Source organism: Berghia stephanieae, chromosome 2 (assembly GCF_034508935.2).
Source record: "Berghia stephanieae isolate SIO BIC M18660-M18661 chromosome 2, UCSD_Bste_1.3, whole genome shotgun sequence".
Taxonomy (NCBI): Eukaryota; Metazoa; Mollusca; class Gastropoda; order Nudibranchia; family Aeolidiidae; genus Berghia; species Berghia stephanieae.
In genome coordinates, this window is record NC_088361.1 from 42,183,596 (window position 1) to 42,208,595 (window position 25,000).

The following is a 25,000-nucleotide window of genomic DNA, read 5'->3' on the forward strand; positions in this document are numbered from 1 at the left end:
ATGGGGAAAAAAACGTCAACTTTGTTCTATCTATAAGAGGGAAAGGATGATGATGGGATTTTAATTCTCACAACAATAACGTAATTTTATGCATAAATGGGAAGAGAAAGCGTGACAATGACATTAAAAAAATTATATCATTGGTGCCTGCTTCTTCTAAATTTTTGTATCTATTTTCTTTGAATCATTTTTTTTCTTGGATAATTCATTATGGATCCTTTAGACATATTCCTAGAATGTTACTTTTGTTCTTTTTAACAAAAAAAAAAAAAAACAATTAAAAATGGAAGAATAACGAACAACAACGTAATTACAAATTCGAATCGTCGTCTTTGTCTTCTTCTTCATCATCATCATCATCATCATCATCATCATCATCATCATCATCATCATCACAACCACCATCATCATCATCATCATCATCATCATCATCATCATCATCATCATCATCATCATCAACATCATCATCATCATCATCATCATCACCATCATCATCATCATCATCTTCTTCTTTTTCTTCTCATGTAAATCGACCTACTCAGTCAGACTGAGCATTAATTACTTTCGACTTGTACATATCCAAAACGAATAGATCACACGCTTTACCAGTTACAACTTATTATTATCCTCTGACTTATTCTCTTCAATTATTATATTTTAACAACAACAAAAAAAACCAACCCCCCCCCCCCCAAAAAAAAAAAAAACAACAAAAAAAAAAAAAAAAAAAAAAAAAAAAAAAAAAAAAAAAAACAACAAAACAATAAACAACAACAACAAAACAAACATAAAACAAACAAACAATAAGGCTTCAGGTTAACTTCTTGCAACAAGATTTCAAAATGAATGGATGTGCTTTATAGAGCATGTAAGTTACCAATTTTATTTATAATATAGAAATTAATTGAATTGAAAAGTAATAACGTGGATTTAGGTTTCATACATTTAGCATACTTTCAGTATTTTCACTTTTCATCAAGATTAGATGTTTTTAAAAGATAAATTCAAAGCGGCGACAAATTTGCTGTCAATAGCAATTATGGGTAGCCTATAATTATAATATTTCTCAATTAATTGATATCTTCACAAAGGATTGTGGACGAGATGGCATAAAGAAGAAAAACTTCACAATCAAAGTTAGTGTATTCTATTTCTTCAAAAAATCTTAAAGAGTTTTCCAAAATAAACCCACTAATGTTCACACTCTAACACGACTTATTATGTCAATGATCACGTGCTGCAGTAGTATTTAAATTCGAACACTTACCAACTATTCTTTGGTGAGTAAAGTTTTGAACAAAAGCAGGTCGTGTTTCTTCATACCGTCTTGGTAATCCACTGTATTTTGGATTGAGGGCAGGCAAACTAACATTTACTACTTCAGCCATTTTTTTGAAAATAAAGTTTCACAAACTCAAAAAAATCCTAACACTAACACTAACACTGAACAATTGTTTGTATCTATACACATAAATCTATCAATCGAGTTTTAGAAAGAAGATCACACTAAAACACACTCAATACACTTATAATGCATGTATCATGCCGATATGATTTCCCAACAAAATGTAAGACCTATTTGAGCTACACATCTATATGTGTCAGGCTCTTTATAAAACAGCACATAGACATAGCAGGACTTCAAATAAGTCTACTTTCAACTTCGTAGCGTCTATTGTTGCTAGGACTGAAACTCGTTGATACAGATCTCGCGAGGATTCTCACGTGATCGTGTTGTTTTTCTTTCATCGTTCGCTTCATCGAAACTCGACACATGATTGACACATTTGTCCAAGTTGATACCAAACACGATGCTGAGAGATATAATAGTAATAGCTGAGCCTGTTGACAACTTATAAACCGAGCTATAGTAAGTTGCATTTTTATGTTTTTAGACTACTGCCAGTTAAGTAAGCCACTAAACTCTTGGAAGACTTTAAAAAGCCTCCGTCCGTTTAAAGTCACAGAGTTGTCATCGTCTCCACGTTTTCGGATCGCACACATGCTGCAACAACCAGCACGCTGACACAAAGTCGAGAAGTAGAGTAGAGAAGACACCCTTATATCTTTTAAAATGCATCTTTACTTTTGGCTCATTTAAATTGCAGTCTTTCAAAAAAAAGGCCCCAAAAGCATTTTGTTTACACAAAATCGTGGTCCACTGACCACTGGGTGCAAGTCACTTTGTAGTCACAAGTCAAGTGAAAGTGAAAGTGCAGTCTCAGTTTACTTTGACTTTACTTTAGATTTAGACTTTAGTTCAGCAGTGTGCATCTGTATAATGAATTAAGAAAAATAGCATTTATGCAGGGCAATATTCATTTAATGTACTCAAAGCATCTTACATGGATTATAATGCCAACACCAACGACTTTAACATTAGGATTTGACAATTTGTAGAGAGCTGAGCCGGTGTTACCAATACTTAGCTTCTATAACCAGGACAAATCATTCGTTTGGACAGAAAAATAAATAAAAACTTACCGCTTACCGTCAAAAGCAGTTTAGATTTGAAGATGCATTTGTTTTCTATCAAAAAACATTCGGTAATGGACAATCCTTGATGAATTTCAAAAGTTGTGTTGAAATTATATCCTAATTGTTTTCATGATTAATTCCTCGCGAAATCGTGTGGGCCCCGTTTCTGTTATCAAGGTTCCGCCTAGCCAGGCAGGGTTGCCAGATCATTTTTGAGTAAGAGACCAAACTAGCTATAGCAAGAAGCCAGATTCCTCGGCAGGAGCCCAAATACCACCAAACCCACCTTAGCCTCGCGAAAACTCTTTAGATTTGTTAAACAATTTAGATAGGATAAGGAAAATTCGTATATATAGAAGCATTAGCAAATGCAATCTGTGGCGTTAGCACGTGTTGCATTTAGATATTTAGATTGCCAAATAAAATACCGGTACCAGAGTAAAACGATATAACGGGGAAAGTCAGAGGAAGCCAAAAAGTTGGTTACAGGAGGCCAAGTGGCCAAACCAAATTTTGGGAGGCCAAATGGCTTGGGAAATTTTGGTCAAATTTGGCCACCAGGAGGCCAAACTAGCAACCCTGGTCCCAGGTTTTAAAAAAAAGTTTATTGGGAAAAAGATACGGAACAAAGTGTCCATAGATGGGTATGCAATTTGGTGCATTAGTGCAGTAAAAAGGCCTTTTTTTCTTTTATTCAATAAACTTGACTGCTGGTGGACCTTAGGCCTCTCTACAAGTCCAAGAAATAAGACTCACTTTTTCTCTGCTCCAACGAAAATATCTACCCCCTACCGGTCTAATTATTTGTAGCAGACGACAAATTTCTCAAAACAGTCACGTGACACTGTAAAAACAACACAGGAAGTCCATGAAAGCTTATTTACGGCATTTCCTTTGAACCGTGTAAACAACAAAATTTCGTTTTCATTCGACTCAACGGGTCAGATTGGCCGGTATTTTTTAACGAACTAAAGTTCTGAAAAATCAAAATGTTTCTTAGAAAGGTGAAAGATGCTAGTTTTTGAAACAGAGGTAGGTTTTTAAAAAAAATCTTTATATTTTACGTGAATGCATGCTCAAGGCGAGTTGGACGTGCAGCGGAGGTTGGTCGGCCAAAGGCGAGGCTCTCTAGTACAGTGAAGACAAGAAGACAGTTCAGTCACGGTCAGACTCAGTCACAAGTGTGTGACGTGACAAGGCACTGTTACAGACAGCCAGTTACTGTTACTACCATTCTTGTTTTTTTGAGAGACACTGCTACTTATAGTACTGATCAGGTACATTTTATATACGTTGCACCTAGGCATTACAGTCATAAGAAACAATGTGACAAAGGCAAAGGGTTCAATAGTTCAATTTTCCTCTGCCCTCCTCTGGGACTCCAATAATAAAGGCAAAGGCCCAGCTTTTCAGGTAACATTTGGAGTGATGTTGTACAGACAAACACATTGGAGGTGTCAGGTGTTGATAATACGCCAATGTAATTTTCGTAGGTATTGTTAATTTTTGGCCGGCTCTATTTCTCTGAGCACTGTTGTGCTCCAAAAGTTCGGCTCTAGAATGTGCTGCCTTCCAGTCCTCATAGAAATGGCAGAATGATGAAAGATGCCGCCGAACTTTCGCAAATTGGTAACACAAGAAATCTTGAGAACGGAAACTGTTAGAAGAAATAGAGTTCCAGTTTATTTCCCAGAGCATTCACTTTGTTAATTTTTTCTGGTCATTGATTACAATCTGTCTGAGGAAAAGTCGTCGAGGATGTCCCATTGTCCCATCCTATAGACTATAAGAACTTTGAATGCATTTGTTAATGTAAGCTGTCAAGTAAATATTGTTGTTGTGCGGCTATGTGGTCTTGTGGTATGACACTCGCTTTCAGATCGGAAGGTCCTGGGTTCGAGCCTCGCTCGGCGCATAGTTGAGTCCTTGGAGAAGGGTCTTTACTCACATTCTATCACTGTACTCAGGTGTAAAATGAGTACCTGGCCATTAACAGTGTTGCCGCTGTCCAAAATAATTATAACCGCCTAACAGGTGACATGTCCCATCCTAAATGTTTGCTGTTGGCAAGGGACCCCTTGTAAAGCGCTTTGAGCACATTTAGTGGATATTGCGCTATATAAAAGCTCAATATTATTTATATTATTTTTTTTGTTGATGTGATTGTGATACTTACGTGCTTTGTTGTGATCCTTGTGGGAGTGCTCAAAATAGAAATGAAATTTTTTTTGGTGTGGGCTTTAGTTGAATCTCTTGGTGTAAAGCGTACTCAATAAGGTTCTCTTCTTCTCGTATGCCTGGAGTCCCTGTTTCGAAGATGAAGGTACTCGTCTTTTTTTGGTTCTTCTAGCGAGCTGAACAGTTGTTATATAGAGAAGTTGCAGGGGCAATATCTTTTCTCTATGGGTTGAGTACTTTCTGCATGCTTCAGTATATACTCTGCATCTTCCTCCTCCTCACCACATGAGCAGACCGGTCTGTCAGTTTCATACGTCTGTGCTATGCTTTTTAAGTCTATACTCGTTCAAGTGAATGGCTACTTTTTAATGACTGCGAAGTAGAAGCTTTTGTCATGTTTTATTTTATACTTATCTTTCTGTTTATCGAGGTTTGAAATTTGTAGCATATAAAACATGTCTTTATAATCATCAGGTTATGATGGCGTCAAGCAATGCTGGAGCAAATATTGAATACAACAAAGAAAACTCGGAGAAGAAAGATGGTATGATAAGTTATTATTTTGCAGAATTTCTTTATAAGTTAAAGCAGCTCAGATATGTTGATAATCTAATTTTGTTATCTTCCACCCGGCGGAAAATACTCACTCCTTATATATATATAGGGAGTGAGTATTTTCAGCCGGGCGGAAGATAACAAAATTAGATTATTCTCCGCCGGGCAGTGGAAGATAATACTTTTAGATATTTTCACCGGGTTTTCTGCTGATGTGGTCTCGCCGGTATCGAGAGGTCACGTTACCTACGGCGAATTGGCGTGATTGATGTATATATTAGACCTGTAAATTCTCAGTCAATTCGTCAAATTCAAATATTTTAAAAAAGGAAAAAAAGAATTCATGAATCGTAGTCGAATGACTGTAAAGTAATTAAGAATGTTCCATAGCGCTACGCATAGCTCATGGGTCGTTTATATTAATTTAACGATAGATATATTGCCAAGGCTAAGCGACACTTTTTAGAATTGCCGTGTCAACACATCCCAGTGTATTTTCACACTGCCTTCGTGAAATTAATTTTTCACTTTCCAAACCTGTCGTGATCCCAATGGTAGCCAATTTTAACTGAACCACTGAGCGATAAATTTCACTGTTTCTTCTAAGCAAAAATTGACCACATTACCTGGAAGGAAGTAAAAGTGTGAAAAAACTCAAATGCGAAAGCCGGAAGTCGAAAGTTAGGGATTGCCACAGTACATATCGATTGTCTCACTTTGTAAACATACTGGTTGACCGTTCCTAGTTTCTTCACTGATTGGGTACCGACTTATAAGGAACAATAGTAAGTAGCCTAATTAATTCCCGCACAAATTAGTTTTCTGCCATTGTTTTGCTCAAGCGAGCTTGCTGTTTACTATTCATTTCGATTCTTTGGATTTTTCCACTACGACGAATTACGAAGAGTTTCAGTCAATTTTTATAGAGCTCATTTACAGGTCTAATAAATATATATATAATACAAATGCTTATACATTTCTTTTTCATGTATTCTCTGGGTGGGGTCCTTTGATCTCCCATGGTGGGCAGGAGGTCACTTTCTGTGTCTTCTTTCCCTTTATATCTGTTTTCCAATCCTTTTGGTAAATCATCTTTCTGTTATGTATTGTTAGTCATGTTTTCTTTTTGGATATATTCTATACTATAAACATTTGAGTGTTTTCGTCCTGGTGGGATCCTCTGCTTGTATCTGGATAAGTATTTTAGGTGATCTCAGTGTGCTCTTGGAATCTACATCAGTTCCCTATTTGTACCAGTCCCCTTTATCTTTCTTTTTCTTGGGTACCTTTACTTTTAATTCTAGAATTTTATCATAATCCCATATTGTTCCTTTTTTACTGACGCTGAAATGACTTAAATATGCGGCAATCACCCTAAGGCACACAAACAAATTTTCAGGTAATCTTGTTGCATATTTTATGAGGCATATTTGGTTAATAGGGCGTTCTGCTATGTGATTACATTTGGAACATTAAGCACATTAAGTTGTTCTTAACAAGAATAAACAAGAATGTTAATTTTTATTTTATTCATCATTTGATATTCAATGTAAAAGCTAAACATTTCTTTTTAAAAATTACCACTCTTATTTAAACTCATTACCTGTCTCATCAGTCAGGATAGACCACGTTAATTAATCAAATTCAAATCTACTACTATTCCAAATTCAGATTTCTCAATGGTGTGAATGGCTCAAATGATGATTTCTCATGTTTTTTGTCTTTATTTTTCTTTCCTATTTTTTAGGGATTGAAGCTCAAGATTTAGCCACCTTGCTGAGCAGATTTGAGGAAGGTAATTTTTACGTCCAATGTTATGATGAAGTTCATAATTACAAGGACTTCTAGACTCTGAGACTAGAAACACTTTCTAATTTGACCTATCAATTTATCAAAGGTCATCCGGTCACAGGGTAGGGAAAAGAGGGTATTATTTTATTTTGAATGGTGCCATTTTAAATTTCATTATATTCTGACTGACATTGAACAGTCATCGGACAAGCCTTGTCAGCATCGTGATGAAACTTTTATCTCGAATAGAAGAAACCATGATAGCTGAAAACAAAGAAAATAAAATCTTTTGTTAAATTAAAAGATATCAAATAAGGGCTTCTAGCCTCAGAATCTAGAAATGTGTTAGTGCTTGTCGCCTCTGGGTCTATCAGCCTGTAAGACTACTAGTCTCAGCCTAGAAACGCAAACATGCTTGTAGTCTGTGGGTGTAGCAGTATGTGAAATAGCCACTTCCACCTTTATCTTCTGTCATTGAAGAGTGAAATATCCTGGTAATTGAAAATTGTTCATTTATTTGTTTGTGTATGATTATTGCTTGACTTTTATTGTTATATTGGATTACAGTAATTTTCAATCTTTTCTTAACTTTATCTCTCATTGGGAAGGGTTGAAATATTCTGGGAAATGAAACAGTATGGTTCAGTACATTTATTGTTTGGTTTTTATCATGATCTTGCATTCCTGCTTGTAGCCAGTGGGTTGTGCATTTTTATGTTTATGTTAAGTTAGCATGCTTTGTTGGCTACAGCAACACTTCTTTAACAGAAAAATTTTGTTGTTCAGCCATGCATGACCTTGGAAAACTTGTTTGTAACAAAGTTATTTATCATGAATTTAAGACTGTTCATGGTGGTCATTAAGTATGTGCTAAGCATGGTTTGAAGTGGGTTTTGTAGCAAGATTTTATTTTATTACTGCTGATAAAAAAATATCAAATTTAAGTCGCTCCCCTCCCCTAGATTTGGTAAGTAGGGTACTGATGTCAGTTTTTGATCTTCTAGATTGTTACAGAAAGTGACAGTTCTTAGGTTATGCAATTTCACCAGTAAAAGAATCGAATTGAATTATTTCATAATTGACCAAAGACTAATTTGAATCAATAATTGCTTCATTAACGTTTTCCTCTTGTGACTATTTTCAGCTACAAGCTCTGATGATCTGAGTCTTCCCCAAGTTGTTCATAAGACAAAATGGTAAAATTTTGAAATTGTTTCCCGTTACATTCATTACCTTGCCCATTGCCCACATCTACTATGAACCTTGCAGATTTTAAAGCATTTAAGATTTTTGCCACTCCATTTGTTTAAGGATTCCCTCCGAGTGGAAATGAACATCTGCATAGTTCCATCAATATCCTTGTAAAATTATATGTGCTATATGAAATGAAAATGTCATGCTCTATAGGAGGCTCTGTAGTAACTCTTGATCATGCTAATGAACCGTGGAATGCTCTCAGGCATAAAAACAAAATGATTTTGTGTTGATTTTAACAACACAGAGTTTCAATAACTTCTTCCATCTAGACTAAATTATCTGAGTAAAACCAATATAAACCACTTTTTCTCAGTTGTGATCCTTTGGGCAAAGTGAGTTGTTCCCATACAAAGTACACAAATGAATTATTTAATTTGTCAATCATTCTTTTACTTTCTTTTGTTCTTCTTTTTTTCTTTAAAAAAAAAATCAATTTCGGTTTTCTTTCTTTCTTGTTTTTTTAAATTTTTTTTTTTTTAAGATAGTTAGAAAGTGTCACATAATTCTATCCTAATTAGATGGCAATGAACGCTAGGCTTAATTTTGCAATTTTTAGATTGTAGAACTGACTCTGAACTTATCTTAACTCACAATTGGTCTTTATAAAATGTTCCCATTTTCTTCTGGTTTTCACACACTCATGGAGATCATTTTTGTGAAAGAAATGTGCCATTTTGATCTGTTTTTCTGTTTCACAAACTTTTTATTTGGGATCCAACTTTTTGCCTGTTATTTTTCTAAAGTAAGGTTGTACCCATTATAATTGTATATTTCTTTTTGTTATACCAGGAATATAATGAAAGCCAAGAGTGCTGGAAACAGCCCAGGTATGCTTTTTGACATTAATTGCTTCTATGTGTGTTTGTGCTTTCTTATATTTTTGTCAAATCTTTGCGTTTTAACTCATTTTTGTCCATCAGTTTTAATTCATTTGCACTTGCGATTAGTAGTTGTTTTAATTTACTTATATTTGATGTACCGATTAATAAAAATGTCATTTTATTATAAAGTTTTGCGTCAATAAATATTTTTTAAAAAATCCCCTTGGATGTTAAAATGACCTGTATTGAGACATATTTGGTAATCAAGGGAAGGGATAAAGCAAATCAGCCATTCAAAGAAAGGTTCATAATTTTTGTTTGTCAAGTTTTTCTAAATTCAGGTCTCTCTTTCTGTTTGATTTGAACCATAGAGAAAGAAAGAAAAAGAATGAAGAATACTTATTCACTCATTCTCAACACTAACCTTACCTCAATGCAATACATCATCTCTTAACAATTAAGTTATGTCTAATCCTCAAGCTGGTTTATACTTTTCGACCCTCCCACATCACAGATCTTATTTTTATTTGAACCATAAGGACATTAATGACTAACCAAAACTAAAAATCTTTGTTTTGTGTATTGAAGAAAAAATATCTCAAGTTTCCACATTGTCCATACCAAAACCATTGGTAAATGGTAACAGTCTTGTCTTTTGTGTGGAATCATTTAATCTCAAAGCAACAAATATATATTTGACCGCTTTCAATCCTCTTAGCAGTAACTCTCATTTGCTCATATATATGGGGTTGTGGATGAAGCTTTTCTATTCAAGATTTCCAGCTTTTCATTTCACTATTGTGTATTTGTTATTATGATATAGCGAAGAATATGTGATGAGTAATAGCCTACCATGTGAAATAATGTTTCTCTTTACCCACAGCTGTAACCCCTCCGGCGACACCACCACCGACACAGAACAACAGATATGGGTCTATGAGATTGAGTACTTTTACCAAGACTCCTCCTGCATTGATCAACAATCCAAAGGTGCCAATGCATCTAACGATTGTCAAACCCACATCGTCTTCCTCTCAAGTTTCCACATTGTCCATACCAAAACCATTAGTAAATGGTAACAGTTTCACAAAGATTTCTACAGCAACAACCTCGCTTATTTCACCAAAACCAAAGATCCAAATTCAGCTATCATCAAATTCCACTTCTCCTTCCTCTCCTCTATTGGTTACCTTGGCAGGAGGACACCAACAGTTAAGGAGTGCCAAATCATCGCCTCGAATGTCGCCCATTATTTTCTCTCAAAATTCAGTTGGAATTATAAAGCCAGCTTCTAGTGTTACCCTTGCTAGGTCAACAGATTCATCACAAGAAAAAAGACTGATACATATTCCAATTCGTTCTAGTCGATATAAAAGTTGTGTTCAAAATACTGCTGTTCAGGTTAATGTTGATGATAAACAAAAAACTAACATCATTAGATTGCCTGCTCTTGATGCAGCATCACATGTGGATTTCACCACTTCTACTGTCAAACAGATAATTCCTAAGAAAAGAGTTTCAACTCTACCTAGTGCCATAGAAGTTGATAAGAAAAGGAAATTGGAAGGTTCTTCCTCATCAGGATCCTCAACAACTCATCAGCTTCCTCCTAATCAGTCATCGTCATTGTTAGCAGCTCATCTAATGTCGCCAACCGTCCCACCTAATAAACAAGAATTGCCTTCTGTTTTAAGTCTGCAGACGAATCAGACCCAATTTCCTCTATCTAATTCATCCAGTGAATGTCCTCCTCAGTCTACAGGCAGCAAATTAAAATTACAAAATGTAAATCATACGATAGTGCAACCCCAGTCTGGAGTGAAATTTCAGAGGGATGAACATACATATGCTTGGTCGGGACCTTGCTTTAACAATAAGAATTCCCAACGGATTGGTTTGTCTTCATCTGTGATTGATGTATCTCCAAATTCAAATGATTTATTGTCTTTAGGTAAGTTTGGAAGTGAACAATTACCTGGAAGTGACGTTGTTAAAGAAGAGTTGGTGCTAGAGGAAGGTGAAGTTTATGTTGATGCAAACGGAAATGATATTTTCTCCAAAGAGACAGCAACTGTACATATGGAAAATAATGATATGAAACAGTTGTCGTCTGTGTTGGAAGGGGAACCTTCAAATAGAGTTGTGTGTTTTGAAACTGGTGATAAAACTTTGAGAAGAGCGAGAAAATATCGCAGGCGAGATTTAGGTGATAGTCCTGTAAGGGAAGATAAAAGTGACTTCTTTGACAAAATTCCTTCCTATTACACAGCACTTTCTATTCCTGCAAAGCAAATAAGAAAGACAGTTTTTGAGAGTGTTTCAGGAACTGTTGGAAGTCAGGACCATCTTGCAATGCCTGTAGGGATTGAAGATCCAGAAGAGGAGGGCGAGTATAACAAGGTGCCCATTCATCATCGTATATTTACAAATACTTCAGAGGATGTTGAAATCCATGTAGATGATCAACCAGAGTCTAGTACGAGTAATATTGTCAAAGAAGATGTCCCATCACGAGGAAGATCGTCGAGAGTGAGGAGAATTTCCTCGGCATCCAGGCATTCTGGTCACTCAACATCTTCTCACAGGTCAAACAGATCAGGTTCTAGACACTCGCACGATGGAAGATCATCAAGATCAAGATCACCTGTTGATTCTGACCATTCTTCTGTGGACAAAGGGAGGGGCCGTCGTCTTTCAAGAAGAAGGAATTCGTCTTCACAATATTCTGTATCCTCTCGCTCCTCATCTTGTAGTAGTGGTTCATATTGTTCAACATGTGGTGCCTCCCTCTCTCGTTCTAGATCAAGATCCTTCAGTTCTGACAGAAGTAGAGAAAGAAGTTATTCTCCTCAATCAAGATCAAGGTGAGATAAAGAATTTCAATTTTTTTTTGGGGGGTATTGTCTAATAACTCCAAAATATGTTGCATCCTTTCGTTACAATTATTTAACTCATTCAGAATTTTCTGGGTGGGGTTCCTGACCTCCCATAATGGGCAGGGGGTTGCTTATTATGTCTTTTATACCCCTATATCTGTTTTCCAATTGCTTTTTGTCTTTGTCTTGGAATGACATTACTCGTTTTTGCCTTTTCCCTTGCCAGAATCCTTGGCTGAGAGGAAAACATTCAAATCTGTAGTGTTGGTTTTGGGAGATGATATTTTTTGTCTTGTAACCCACCTCTCTTTTATGCACTGTATTATTTTTTGGTCTATATATGTACTGATTTGTAAATATTTGAGTGTATACCTCTTAGTGGGGACCTGTGCTTGTTTCAGGATGAGACTTTAAGATGATCTCGGACTAAGAACATTGATAGTGTGCTCTTGGATCCCTATTTAAATAATTCCCCCTTGTCTTTTTGTTGTGTGCTTCCAATTGTAAATCATCTATTTTTTAAATTTTTTTTGGACTGTCCCATTTTCTTCCTTTTTATTTGTGCTGAAATTACCTAAATGTGTCGCAAGGGCTGTAAAACCTTAGAGACAAAAAACAATGCAAATTTTTAATTAAATTATGTTTAGATTTTGATTTATATATATACACTCATTATCGACATCACGATGTAAATGTATTAAAAAATAAACTCATAATTTATGTATTTTACAATGACATTCTTTTTATCCATGATGGATCATAGTTTTTCAATTTTTATTTCTTTTACCTTCTGCTGTTTGGTGTTTAATGAAGATCTAGGTCACCCCAAAGAAGCTTTAAGAGAAGACGTACACGATCTGGTAGGAGTTCCACACCTAACTATTCAAGGTCAAGATCACGATCACAGAGTCCCTTCAGGCGAAGGAGAAACAGGTAGAAATTTGCTATATAATGGACATGTTTAAATCGATTTTGCTTGTATTGCCTGGACTTCTTTTGTCGTGGTTGATTTTGCAATATATCATACAGACCTATTAATCCTGCAACTTACGGCTCATCATTTTTGGTCAAAAATTGATTCTCCTTCTTTTGTCAGAAAGTTCTGAAATGAATATTGTTAGCTGGATGCTCTGCCCTGTGCTATTTTCAGTGTGGCGACAGGCGACACCCTCCCTTGTTCTAACCTATCATGCCACGAAGTATCGTCCATGTGCAAACTTCTTTCTAAGTAGCTTACCTCATGCGAGTTGAATCTTTGTTTTTTTTTCTTCTATAAAAGCTCGATTCGCTGTTTCCTCAACCATGAAATAATTAGTATAGTTAAGTTGCTATGAATGAAACTAGTTGTATGAAATTTAAGGTTACTGGAGAAGAGCTGCTGTCCACATTCTTATTGTTTACTTTTGATTTTCAGATTCATCACAGGCATTATCTTTGAGATCTTAATCTCGTTTGCCCTAATTTCAAAGTACCAGAAGTGTCTGAAGTAAAAAATGTTCTGTTTGGGATTCAATTAAACTTATTTTCGAAAGCTCTTCATGTTCGATTGTTCTCTTTCATTTTCTTGCTTTGATATTCTCAATTCACATTGAAGTATTATTTTGGAAATATAAGATAATTGATTCCAAACAATCCATCAACGTTATAAGCAATCAGTCGTGAAAAAAAAACAATTAATAACAAATGAATTATTGGACCACTTAAATTTTGGACTTTCATCAATCTTTTTTTTCCTTTTCTATTTCCCCACTTCAATGATGAATCTCATCAACATTTGTATTTGTTGATTGTCTGGTAACTTCCATTATGATGCAATAAGCTTTTCTACTTTTATTGATTTATAACTCCATACACTTTACATTACAATTGTAATAAGATTTTTGTATTTGTTGATTATATAGTTACAGAACTTCCTCGAGATCAAGGCGACATCAAATGAAAGACAGATCATCATCGGAGAGGAGGATCATGGAGAGTAGGAAACAGAGGGAAGAGGATAAGGTTAAAGCCATGGTGAGTCTACTTCAGGAGTCCTGAAATCTTGGAGGTTTTTTTTTTTTTTTTCAATTGCCACTTCTGGCTACCTTTGTTTTGAAATGAATCATTTCAATTGTTATTTGACATGTTGCATTTTTACCAGCGACCATTATCGTAATTAGATTGATGACTTATACTTTTTTAAAAATCTCTGTTGAAAAAGACAACCTGGTTTTACGGGTTGATAAATGGGATGAAAAAAAAAGTAAAAGACTTCATGACAGTTTCAGTGTATTCTTCATAAGCATCATTTACTTGTTGCCTTTGTATTTTTTTCCCTTTTCCATGACCAATCAAAGTAAGATACTGCACAGCACTACACCTTTATTCAAACACTGTTTTAGATATTTTCCAAGAAGTTCAAACATTTTCCATCCATGGCAAATCAAAGTATGGTACTGTACAACACTACACCTTCATACAAACACTAATTTCCAAGATGAAAAGAAAAATGTTTTTGTAAAAAGTAAAAAATAAGCAACTCCTCTCTCTCGAAAGTAATTCATCTTTTTTAAAGAATAGTTCCTTTTAAAATACATCCACTGTCCCTTCATTTATGATCATTCACATTTGAATATTTCCATCAGGAGGAGAGACGAGTGCTGTATGTGGGGAAATTGCCTGACAATTATACTAAGCATCAACTCAGAAAAAGATTTGATTGTTTTGGGGAAATCCTAAGCGTTAGGCTCAATTTCAGAGTTCATGGGTATGTATTCAAAAGATATTATTTACTTTTCTTGTGTTGGTGCTGTTTTTTATGATTTAAAATAGTAGTGCAGTTGGGGTTAGAGATATTGTTGTGTTGGTGATTAAAACTAAACAAACTTAAATTTAATGATGACAAGACAGAAAGGATAAGTTTTAGTAATAGGTATCACCTCTCAAAAATATCTACAAATGAGATACTAGTGGGTGAAAACACTATTAAACCTAACAGCTATGTGGTCTTGTGGTATGACACTTGCTTTTGGATTGCAAGATTCTTGGTTCGAGCCTTGCTTGGCATATAGTTTCAGTCCTCTGAAAAACTCTTTACTCACATTCTCTCACCATACCGAGTTGTAAAATGAGTACCTTTAACAGTGTTGTCTGTGAAAAAAAAATAGTAATATTGCCTAACAGGCCTCGTGTTTCGTTCTATATGTTACATGTTGCTGTTGGTCAGGGACCCTATGTAAAGCATTTTAACGAAAAAAGAGATCATATAACACTAGTTTCTCAGGAATTGCACTGGCTTCCTGTCAAGTTAAGGATAGAATTTATGTCATTGTGCTATGTTTTTAGTTGTCTGGATGGATTGGCACCTGAATATTTGCAGTAACTAATTAAAAATTATGAACCCACTCGAAATTTAAGATCATCTCATCTTCTAATGGTTACTAACTCAAAATCCACTTTTGGTAAAAAAAAAAACAACCTTTTTGTCCATTGCTCCAAGCCTATGGAACTAACTCAGTCCTTGGACAAAGTCCTTTGACAATTTATCATCCTTCAGGAAATATCTTATTTTAGTAATAGGTATCAACTCCCAAAAATATCTACAAATGAGATATTAGTGGTGAAAACACTATTAAACCTAGCGGCTATGTGGTCTTGTGGCTTTAACACTTCATAATAAACTCTGTTTTCCTCACACAAATTTCTATTTCAGAGATAACTATGGGTTTGTGACATTTGCCTATGCTTGTGATGCATTTGCTGCAAAGGAGAGTAAGTCCAATCGGCTTTCATTGCAATTGCTTTTAAATGAATAATAATAGGTTTTCTATCCTGTTATCCTAGATTATGAAAGATAGATGTTAAGTTAAATAATGATTCTCAAACTTACATTACATTTACAGATGTAATTATTCTATTCTCATGCTGGAACATTTTATATCATAGAACTTGGTTACTTCACTTAATCAGTTGGTCTATCAGATCCAGATGTGTTTTTTTTCTTGAATGATTTATTACCAGGGATGAACCAAACCTTTTTAGGTTTTCTTTATCATTACATATAATTATGTTTATATCAGTGCATAGTTTAATCAATTTCCTTTCAAAATAACTGCATAATTTGGCATTTTTCTTCACACAATTAAATTCTAACAAACATCCTTGTTAATATGCTGAAAATCAACAATTATTCTATGCTTTTTTGTTTTGTTCTTACCACTTTATTATTTTATCATTGTTATAAGAAATGCTCTGAATATGGTAGAAAGAGACTGGTCAAGTGCACATTAATGCTAAAGAGAGCTGGCAGTCAAGCACCAATCTTTCCCTCCTTTGTATTCGAGTTAGTTAGAGTTTATCCTTTGTTTTATCGAAAAAGTAAGAATGCACCAAATGCATTTTTCTGCTATTCAAATATTTGTCAATGGAAATATTTTAAAACCTAGATTTAAAAAAAAACTTTCCAAAGCTCGCCCTTTTACACTTTTAAAAAGATTAATAACTATTTCAAACTTGTTAGAATTTTGTCTTGTCATGTTAGATATCCTTTTGGTATTCTTTGTTATGTGGTCTCTTGACATAAGCTCCGTTTGTATATAGATTTGTTTTAGATTCCCTCTATAACCACTAGGGCTGCTGGGCTCCTCAATGGTCCTTACTACCTCTTATATCTCCCTTTATCTTTTGTCCTTTTCTTTTAGCGTTGTGCCTTTGCCATGGAATGGATTAGTTTGGTTTTGCCCTCCTTGAGTTTTATGTTGAGAGGATGAAAGTCCAATGGATTAATTTATCTTGTGAAAAATGTTCTTTTTTGTTCATTGATATGCATTTTGTAACCATCCGAGTTAATCCCTCTTGCTAGGATCCTTTGCTAATGTCTTTTTGAGACTTTCAGGGGGTCTCAATTTTAGACAAATGGCTGGATGGCTCTTTAATCTACTACTATTTTATGTTTGTCTTCCCCTCTCTTCATTGCTTCGATGATTGAAATATCAGGTCTCCACAGCCCTTCGCAATCGCTAACCATTAAAGATGTAGCTGGCAAGTAAACTGAGAGGGTGTTTCGTGTTGTTTAAAGTCAGTTGACATAGTGATACAACTGGTCAAAATATTTTTAATGGACAGAAGCTTTCCAGTCATGGCTTACTTTTTATTTATTTTCTCATAAGTTGTCAAACATCAGCTTTTATTTCTTAAGCTTCAAATTTTACAATTTTTAACTTTATTGATGATCCAATTTTGGTGCTTGTGACTTTTACAGGGGATTTCAGCATGGGTAGTATTGACCGATAGCTTATTCGCAACAGCGGGGCTATTTGTCAATATTTACGAATAGTCACATCATCATTATTATTGATATTAATATATCTGCTGCCATTGTTATTTGGTGGGTTCATAAAGAAATATGAAATAACGTTTTAAATATTTGTCAATTAACAGAGGGTAACAATATTCAGGGGCAGCCAAAGTTTGACCTTTGTTTTGGAGGAAGGCGTCGTTTCTGTCCAGACAAATATGCTGATCTTGGTAAGCTTTACAATCAATCAATGAGAGGTGTTTGTATCAGATGTTCCTACAAGTTATTGTTGTTTTTTTTGTTTTTTGTTTTTTTTTTCAGTTTTCAAGGTTGCCAATTTTCCATATATTTACGGAATTCAGTATGTTACGAACCTTCAGTATATTTTCAAATCACCTACTAAATGGGGAAAAAGTAACCACATAATGTTTTTACTGGAGTTGAGCACCCAGAAAGGGATCTGTCAATGTGTTTGCTTAACAGTTCAGTAACTGTATACCTCCTGAATTGGCAATCTCGAGTTTTACATAATGACATAATCATAATAATAATTCTAGATGACCTGAGAGTAACCAAGTTTGCCTTTTTTATGATCATAAGACAAATTTTAAAGAAAATTAGTATTGTGAGCTTGAAGCTGAAAAAGTTTTATTGAGGTTTTAAGTTTTAAATGACATGTTCAAGAATACTAATATGTTTTTTTTTGTTTTAAAAGCATGTCATTATGATAGAATACTGTTTAATTGATGTAATGGGGCTGATCTCATAGTGATTGAATATTTTAGATCCTTAATATTTCAAAGTCACAATCTTCACATTCGTCTTTCATTGGTTTCAGCATAACTTATTAGATCATCTACAGTTGTAACGTTTAATTTTCTTAAAATTGTAACATTAATTTTCTTTCAATGGTTACTTTTAATTTTCTTCAAATTGTAACATTTAATTTTTTAAATATTCTTATCTCACTTATGTCTTGTAAAGGCGCCATTGAACACATTAGATGGAGATTGACGCTCTATAAATTTTATTTATTAATGAGTCGGTTTCTCTAGATCTGAAGGTTGCCTTTCTTTTGATTTGATTTTTATCTCAGAAGAGAATTGTATCTTGTGACAGGGTTTTTGAATAAACTGAAATATGTAAGCAAGGGTGTTAACCTCAGCTCTATAGCTCTGAAAATTTTATGAGTAATTATGCACAGCTCATTTTACCTTTGACGACCTTTTTCTCATTTGTTAAAAGATAAAAGCTTTTTTAATTCCTGGTACAAAGCTCTTGGAAAATAATCATTTTTGATTTCAAAAGAACAAAAGTGAAATGGTTCCAAAAAAGGAGGTAATAATAATCTGGAGCAGGTATGAACGCAAAGAGACAATTAAGGAATATGTTTCGTATTTATTTTTCACGCAGAGCATGAATATGTTTGGATAATTAAACAGTGTTATTAAAGTCCAGATCTGCCTACTACTACAAATTTTTGGCTTCAAGTCACAGAACTGTATAAAGACATTAGATTCAATAAAACTTGTTGAGAAGGAATTTTTGGTACCGCAGCACATAACTTTGGCAATTCGAAGCGTTATATAACCTGGAAAGAAGGGATTGGTTATGGGGCCTAGTATTACTTCCACCCTGAAAACTACGAAATTTTACAATAACATATAGGCAGGTCTGAATGTCTGTTCTTTTTGAGGTTTAAACCTTTGGCATTCTTTCATTTTTCTCTGTTTTTCTTTCAGATGGGAATAGAGAAATAGAAGAGGAATATGCTCCCATGCCCAGTACGTCGACTGGTGAATTGGATTATGCTGCTCTGCTCAAACAACATGTAAATCAACAGAAGAAAAGAAAGAAATAGAGAAGAGGGGGGGACCGGTCTTCTCGTAATTAGTGTTATTGATAATTGTCAGGGTTATATTTGCAATGGTAATTATAGTTATTAACAATTGTTTGTATTGTTGTTGTTCAACTTATTATTTTTTGGTTCTGATGGTTTTCCCAGGATCCACGACAATCCGCGATTTTGAAGTCGAGGAGGAATTTCCTCTTTTTAAGAAATGACCCCTAACCCCCAATCAATGTATTGGCAGTGAGAAAGTTGTTGGCTAGATTATCAATGATATTTTGTCATCTCAATTGTTCTGAAAGTGAGGGTTAATGCAGTGAAAATGGGGGTAATGGGCAACCTTTCAAAATTGTCATCTTTTTTTCACTTTTTGTCATCATCAGCACTGATTGTTATTGTTATTATTGTTATTCCTATTATTATTATTATTAATATTATAATCAAATATGAGGGTTGCAGTTCTGCTTGTCTAGTTAGGTATGTTTAAAAAATTCCCTCATTGGGCTATAAATTGTGGTGCCAGTCCGCTTAGTTTTCCTAATGTTTTTGCCTTTGCCCGTAGTCATAGAGGTTCCTAATGTTTTTGCCTTTACCCGTTGACAGAGAGGTTATGTAATTTTTTTAACCAGGTGCAATTGTAATTAATAAATGATACCATGGGTGTTGTGAGTTTATTGTGTGTTTAAAATATATATAATATATATATATATATATATATATATATATATATATATATATATATATATATATATATATATATATATATATATATATATATATATATATATATATATATATATATATATATATATATTATTATAATATATTTATATATTGAAGGTTATATGGATTTAACTTTTTGCATATAGAATGAATGTTTTGATTGTTATTTTTTTAAAACTCTGAACTCTTTCACATTGAGTTTGGAATCATCTCTATCAAGGCCTTACCAGGATCACAGTTGCTGATTTTTCTCATGTTTATGGAATTCAGTATGTTAAAAGACGTCAGGATATTTTTCAATCACCTGGTGACGGTAATGTCTTTTTATTGGAGTTCAGTGCTCAGATAGGGGACGATTGATGTATTTGCGCTAAAGTTCGGTTACTTTTTTGCCTCCTGAGTCGACAACTCTGTTGTGACAAGTGTCGTTATCAACTAAAACACTAGATTTGTAAGGGAACATACGTGAAATTTTACAGGGGAATAAACCCAACATGGCTATCACTTTCACCAGGCAGTGATCTGAATTCCCCTCAGGGCAGGGGAATGGTGGGCTCCCTTATGCTGATGGACTCTTCTTCATCTGTCCACAGTTTTGCTTTCTCTCCTACCCCCAATCCCCACCCCTTGTATCTTTAATCTTACCATGTGGTTTTGTATCCTTGTTTTGGAATGGAGTTTGCTTTCAACACCTCGTGTTGGTCCCAAATTTTCTGGGGGTTTTTTTCTAAGTGTTCCATTGCTAATGGATGAAGTCAACCAATCTTTCTGGTCTGGCACGTTGAATTTCACGTCCTTCCAGCTATCTTGGGGCTGTGTGGTCTTGTGGAATGACATTGCCTTTGGACTGGAAGGTCCTGAGCTCAAGTCCCGTCTGAGCGACGCACAGTTCGGCTTTTTACTCACATATATCACATGAGTACTTGGTCGTCAACAGTGTTGTCTCCTTGGGGAGAGGAAGGGAATCCGCTGGTAAACTGCTTTTAGCACGTTTATTTGCCATTGTGCTATATAAAATTGCTCAAGTTTTTCTATACATATATTTTTTTTTATTTATTGGGCCTGAATGGGAAATTTTGGAAGATGAGTTAAACTACGGTATATTTCGTTTCCCTTTTTAACAGTTTTGATCTGTTTTTTGGGTTTGTTTTTTTTTTTTTTTTTTTCATTTTCTTTCTTGGACTGCGGTGTGTCTTTTTCTTTCTATTTTGGTGAGTTTGATTAGACGTAAAGTACTTAAGAAGCCATTTATTTATGCTTCATATCACATGGTATACACCATATGTTATTCATTCGCAAATTTGGGGCACTGGGTGGGGTTCCCGACTCCCCATAGTGGACAGGGAGGTACTTGTTATGTCTTCTATACCCCTGTATCTGTTTTCCAATTTCTTTCTGTCTTTGTCTTGGAATGAGAATACTTAGTTTTGTCCTGACCCTGGCCGGAGTCCTTGGCTGGGAGGGAAACAGTCGAATGTATAGTTATAGTTTTTGAGATGATATTTTTTTTCCTAGTAAATCATCTCTCTGGTTTGTAAACATTTGAGTGTATTCCTCGTAGTGAGGTCTAGTGCTGGTGTCTGGGTGAGACTTTTAGATAATCTCAAACTAAGTACAGCGGGTGGTTGGATGGGAGCATCACCCTTGAATCATATACCTATGATGTTCGCATGGGTGTACGATCCGATAGTGATGTCGTTTCTTCTTCTCTTTACTAGCCTATCCTGCTTCTTTGGTTTGTGATTGTATTTTTGACAGGGGATATTTTTTTTCTGTAAATCTTCTGCCTGTTTGTTCTTGGTTATTTATAATTTAGCTTATGATATCTTTAGGTTATGATTTTGATTTACATTTGTACTATGTTTGTTAGATTGCTTGTTTTTTTGTTTCAGCGGTCTCTCATATAACCTCAATTGTGTTGGAAGAGACCTAAAGCAACAAACAAACAAACAAAAAAAACTAAGTACACTGATAGTATGCACTCGGAATCTACATCTGTTCCCTATTTGTGCCATTCCCCTTTGTCTTACTTTTTCCTCAAGTTCTTTTAATTTTATATGTAGAATATTTCTGCTATCTAATTTTCTTCCTTTTTACTGGCGGAGTCCTTGGCAGGGAGGGACACAGTCAAATGCAGAGTTATTGTTTTGGGAGATGATATTTTTTTCCTTGTAAATCATCTCTCTGTTATGTATTATTATATTTGTTATTTTGAATTTATAATGAAATGTAAGTATTTGAGTGTATTCCTCTTTGTTGGATTTTGTGCTTGTGTCCGGATGAGACTTATACTTATAGGTGATCTCAAACTAAGTAGGGTAAGATGGGGGAATTCCACACCCAACTTAAAAAGTTAAGAACGTTTCTATTGATGAGGTGATCACACAAACGGGGCACAAATATCCCACAGCCATTCAAACTTAGAATCTGTACAATTAATAGACAAAAAAGTAACAATACTTCACAGATTTCAATTTTTACTATTTATTAACATTTCCACTCTTTCGGGGCAATTCCACACCCGTCATGATAGACATGTAAAAACTGTGAAAAACCAGAATTAAACAAACAGAAACAAGAAATTACACCTGAAATGAGCACAACAACAATCTTTGTACATTACTATGATTATGATGAGAACAGTAGGCCATGTGATGAAAAGAAACTACAAATCAATTTCAAACAAATTTCTGTTCACTCTTGATGTTTGTCGAGGGACATAGTCAGGGTCATTGTCACTGTCGGTGTAGTCACTGTTTGGTCTTTGTTGTAGAGTAGGCTGTTCATTTTCAAGGTCATTGTCACTGTCACTGTTGTCATTTGGAGGAGGAGGAGGAGGAAAAGCAGCAGCAGCAGACTTATTTCCTGTGCTTTTTCCCTTCCCCTTCCCTTTGCCCTTTCCTTTTGCCTTCTTTGCCGCTTTCTCTTCTTCCTCTGCCAGCAGTCTGGTGATACATTCCTCTGATGTAAGGCTTTCACCAAACTGCCTCTTGACTGCCCTCTGTCTGTTGACCCCATTGTCTGATGTTGGTTTCTTGATCATGGGAGTCAATCTGGCAAGAAAATAGTGTCTGATGGAGTTATGCTGTGAAAATGAAGCATTGGGCGGGGAGTCAGCAGCAGAACTTGAAGCATTGGGCGGGGAGACGGCAACAGAACTTGAAGCATTGGGCGGGGAGACGGCAGCAGAACTTGAAGCATTGGGCTGGGAGACGGCATTCTGGCAGGAAGTAAACAGTGAAGCAACATCAGAGGATGGGACTGAGGGGGTTGGGGATGGAGTAGCTTTGGAGGGGGAGGGTGCATCTTGAAAAGGACGATCAAAGATCTCAGCCGACTGGTAGTGTGATGGTGAAACCTGTGATGGGTCAAATGGCATGACGCCGCATGATTTGAAACCCGCCTTCACGTTTTCTGGCCGCATTGCCTCTGACTCCCACAGGCTTTTCAGGAGAGAGGGGAAGAGCTCTTTTGAGAGTGGGACCCCGAGATTTTGTCTTGAGAAAGACACAAGTATCTTCTCCCATTTGGTTTTTGCCGGGCCGTATACGCCGACGTCGAGGGGCTGTAGCACATGTGTGGTGTTTGATGGTAGTTTAAGTAACACAATCTGGTTTTTCACCGCCTCTTTAATTGTTTCAAAGTTGATATGTGAAGCGTGTCCATCAAAAATCACGACCACTGGTCTCTCTGGGGCAAGCTTGGCAGGAAGAAGGAACAAAACCAGTCATGGAAGCAAACCATGTCCATCCACCCGTTTTCATTTGCGTTGTATTTTGCTCCTTCGGGTCCATTTTCTGTCCATTTGGACCTGAGATTTTTGGCAGAGTAAAGGATGTAAGGGGGAAGCATTAGTCCATCAGCCCTCGCACATCCCTGTACAGTGATGTTTTCTCTGCCTGACCCACCGATAAGCCTGAAGAGATGGGAAATGCCCCTCTCCGTGATGACTTTGATGCGCTTGGGGTCTAGTGGGAACCCACTTTCATCAACGTTGTATATTCTCTCCGGTTTTCCCATGAGATCATTTTCCCTGAGAACATCCCCCAACAACTTAAACCACTCATCATAAACTGTCTTGTTGGCTGATGACTTCGCACAAGCCGCTTTCAGTTGTTCAGGTAGCCTCAAGGTAAGCTCCGGGTGGCGCTTAAAAAAGCAGTCCAGCCAGTCAACACCAGGCACACCATCCACAAATTGTATCCCGACCTATGGTCTTGATGTAGTCTCCAACTACTTCTTGGATTTCTGCCCTCGTCAGTCCAAATCCCCACTGGGAAAGGAGTTTTAGGGAAGTGGCAATCTCGTCTTCCTCACTTTTAGTCAGGTTGGTTGGTCTTCCGGCCCCTAAGAAAAACAGAAAAAGAAAAAGAAAAAAAGGTGAGGTGGTTAGCACTATCCAAGTCCACCTATGGAGCAAAAAATAACAACAGCAACAACAAACATTGACATGACAATGAGTTGTGTATTTCTATGTTGTCAGGAGGATTTCGGTTCATCAAAGTGCATATTTTGGTCAGAGAACTACAAGGTTAAAAAAAAAGCCTTTAAAAAGAACCTAATTATTAATAATAATTTTAATGAAGAGGAAGACGAAAAGAAGTGGAAGAGGTGAAAGAAGAAACAGACAAACCTAGAATAAGAAAGAGAAAAAGAGAAAATTGCCGGCTTTTTCACATGAGGAACAGACTTACCCATTCTGCTGTAGCGTTTCTTGACATGGTCACGGACTGTCCCCCAATTAAGGTTGTACAACTTGGTAGCACGTTTATATCCCATCTCTCCAGATGTAACGAGATTGACCGCTTTCTCCATGTCTGCATGGTTGTACGCCACTGTCTTCCTCTTATAATTCCTCACCATGATTAGTCAGTCTCTCTTGAAAGAAAAAGAAAATGAACAAGAGAAATTACTTCTAGATCTAGATCCAGCTAAAGCATTGGCCTAACATGCAGACCCATAATCAAGCTTATTCACTTATTGCTCAAACATATATATATAATAGGCTACACACTTCCAAGACCGTTGGGTGATGTGCTATTCTGCGAAAAACAACAGCAAAATATGTCGGGGCATTTCCACACCCCATTGGTGTGGAATTGCCCCAATGCAAAAAACATGGATAATGACTACACTATTCACATGACATGATCTAGGGCCTCTCATCAGTGAAATAAAACCATTGCCATAGGATTTT

At 35.8% G+C, this 25,000-nt stretch overlaps 3 protein-coding genes across 5 annotated transcripts in view; 1 reads left to right on the forward strand and 2 right to left on the reverse strand.

The window, feature by feature from the left end:
* The window catches only part of LOC144964911 (uncharacterized protein C6orf163-like), a 10,707-nt gene extending 9,011 nt beyond the window's left edge, over positions 1–1,696 (reverse strand). The window contains exon 1 of the mRNA XM_078899688.1: positions 1,268–1,696. Coding sequence (XP_078755814.1) covers positions 1,268–1,388 — 121 coding nt within the window. The 5' untranslated portion in view covers positions 1,389–1,696. The remainder of the gene's footprint in view (positions 1–1,267) is intronic.
* The window catches only part of LOC144964910 (uncharacterized), a 25,585-nt gene extending 5,844 nt beyond the window's left edge, over positions 1–19,741 (forward strand). For 2 of the 3 annotated variants that reach the window (XM_078899685.1, XM_078899687.1), the window contains exons 2-12: positions 5,131–5,200; positions 6,959–7,006; positions 8,147–8,198; positions 9,049–9,086; positions 9,964–11,944; positions 12,770–12,889; positions 13,858–13,969; positions 14,581–14,702; positions 15,648–15,706; positions 17,375–17,461; positions 18,974–19,184. In XM_078899685.1, the coding sequence (XP_078755811.1) occupies positions 5,131–5,200; positions 6,959–7,006; positions 8,147–8,198; positions 9,049–9,086; positions 9,964–11,944; positions 12,770–12,889; positions 13,858–13,969; positions 14,581–14,702; positions 15,648–15,706; positions 17,375–17,461; positions 18,974–19,092 (2,808 nt within the window). In that variant the 3' untranslated portion in view covers positions 19,093–19,184. Of the gene's footprint in view, positions 1–1,747; positions 1,871–5,130; positions 5,201–6,958; positions 7,007–8,146; positions 8,199–9,048; positions 9,087–9,963; positions 11,945–12,769; positions 12,890–13,857; positions 13,970–14,580; positions 14,703–15,647; positions 15,707–17,374; positions 17,462–18,973 lie in introns of those variants that run through there. The other variant, XM_078899686.1, reaches the window with a different exon arrangement.
* Positions 19,742–23,974: 4,233 nt separating this feature from the next.
* On the reverse strand, positions 23,975–25,000 carry LOC144963941 (uncharacterized). The gene is made up of 2 exons (XM_078897885.1): positions 24,498–25,000; positions 23,975–24,150 (listed from the first exon to the last, which is right to left on the reverse strand). Exons 1-2 carry the CDS (start codon positions 24,664–24,666, stop codon positions 23,975–23,977), a joined length of 345 nt encoding a protein of 114 aa, XP_078754011.1. The 5' UTR covers positions 24,667–25,000.

Bases quoted from the DNA above. Each gene is read 5' to 3' on its own strand.
- LOC144963941 (XM_078897885.1), bottom strand. From the start codon at position 24,666: ATGGTGAGGAATTATAAGAGGAAGACAGTGGCGTACAACCATGCAGAC. The intron at 24,151-24,497 runs GTAAGTCTGTTC...TGTTTTTCTTAG, and splicing joins GAAACGCTACAGCAGAATGG to GGGCCGGAAGACCAACCAAC.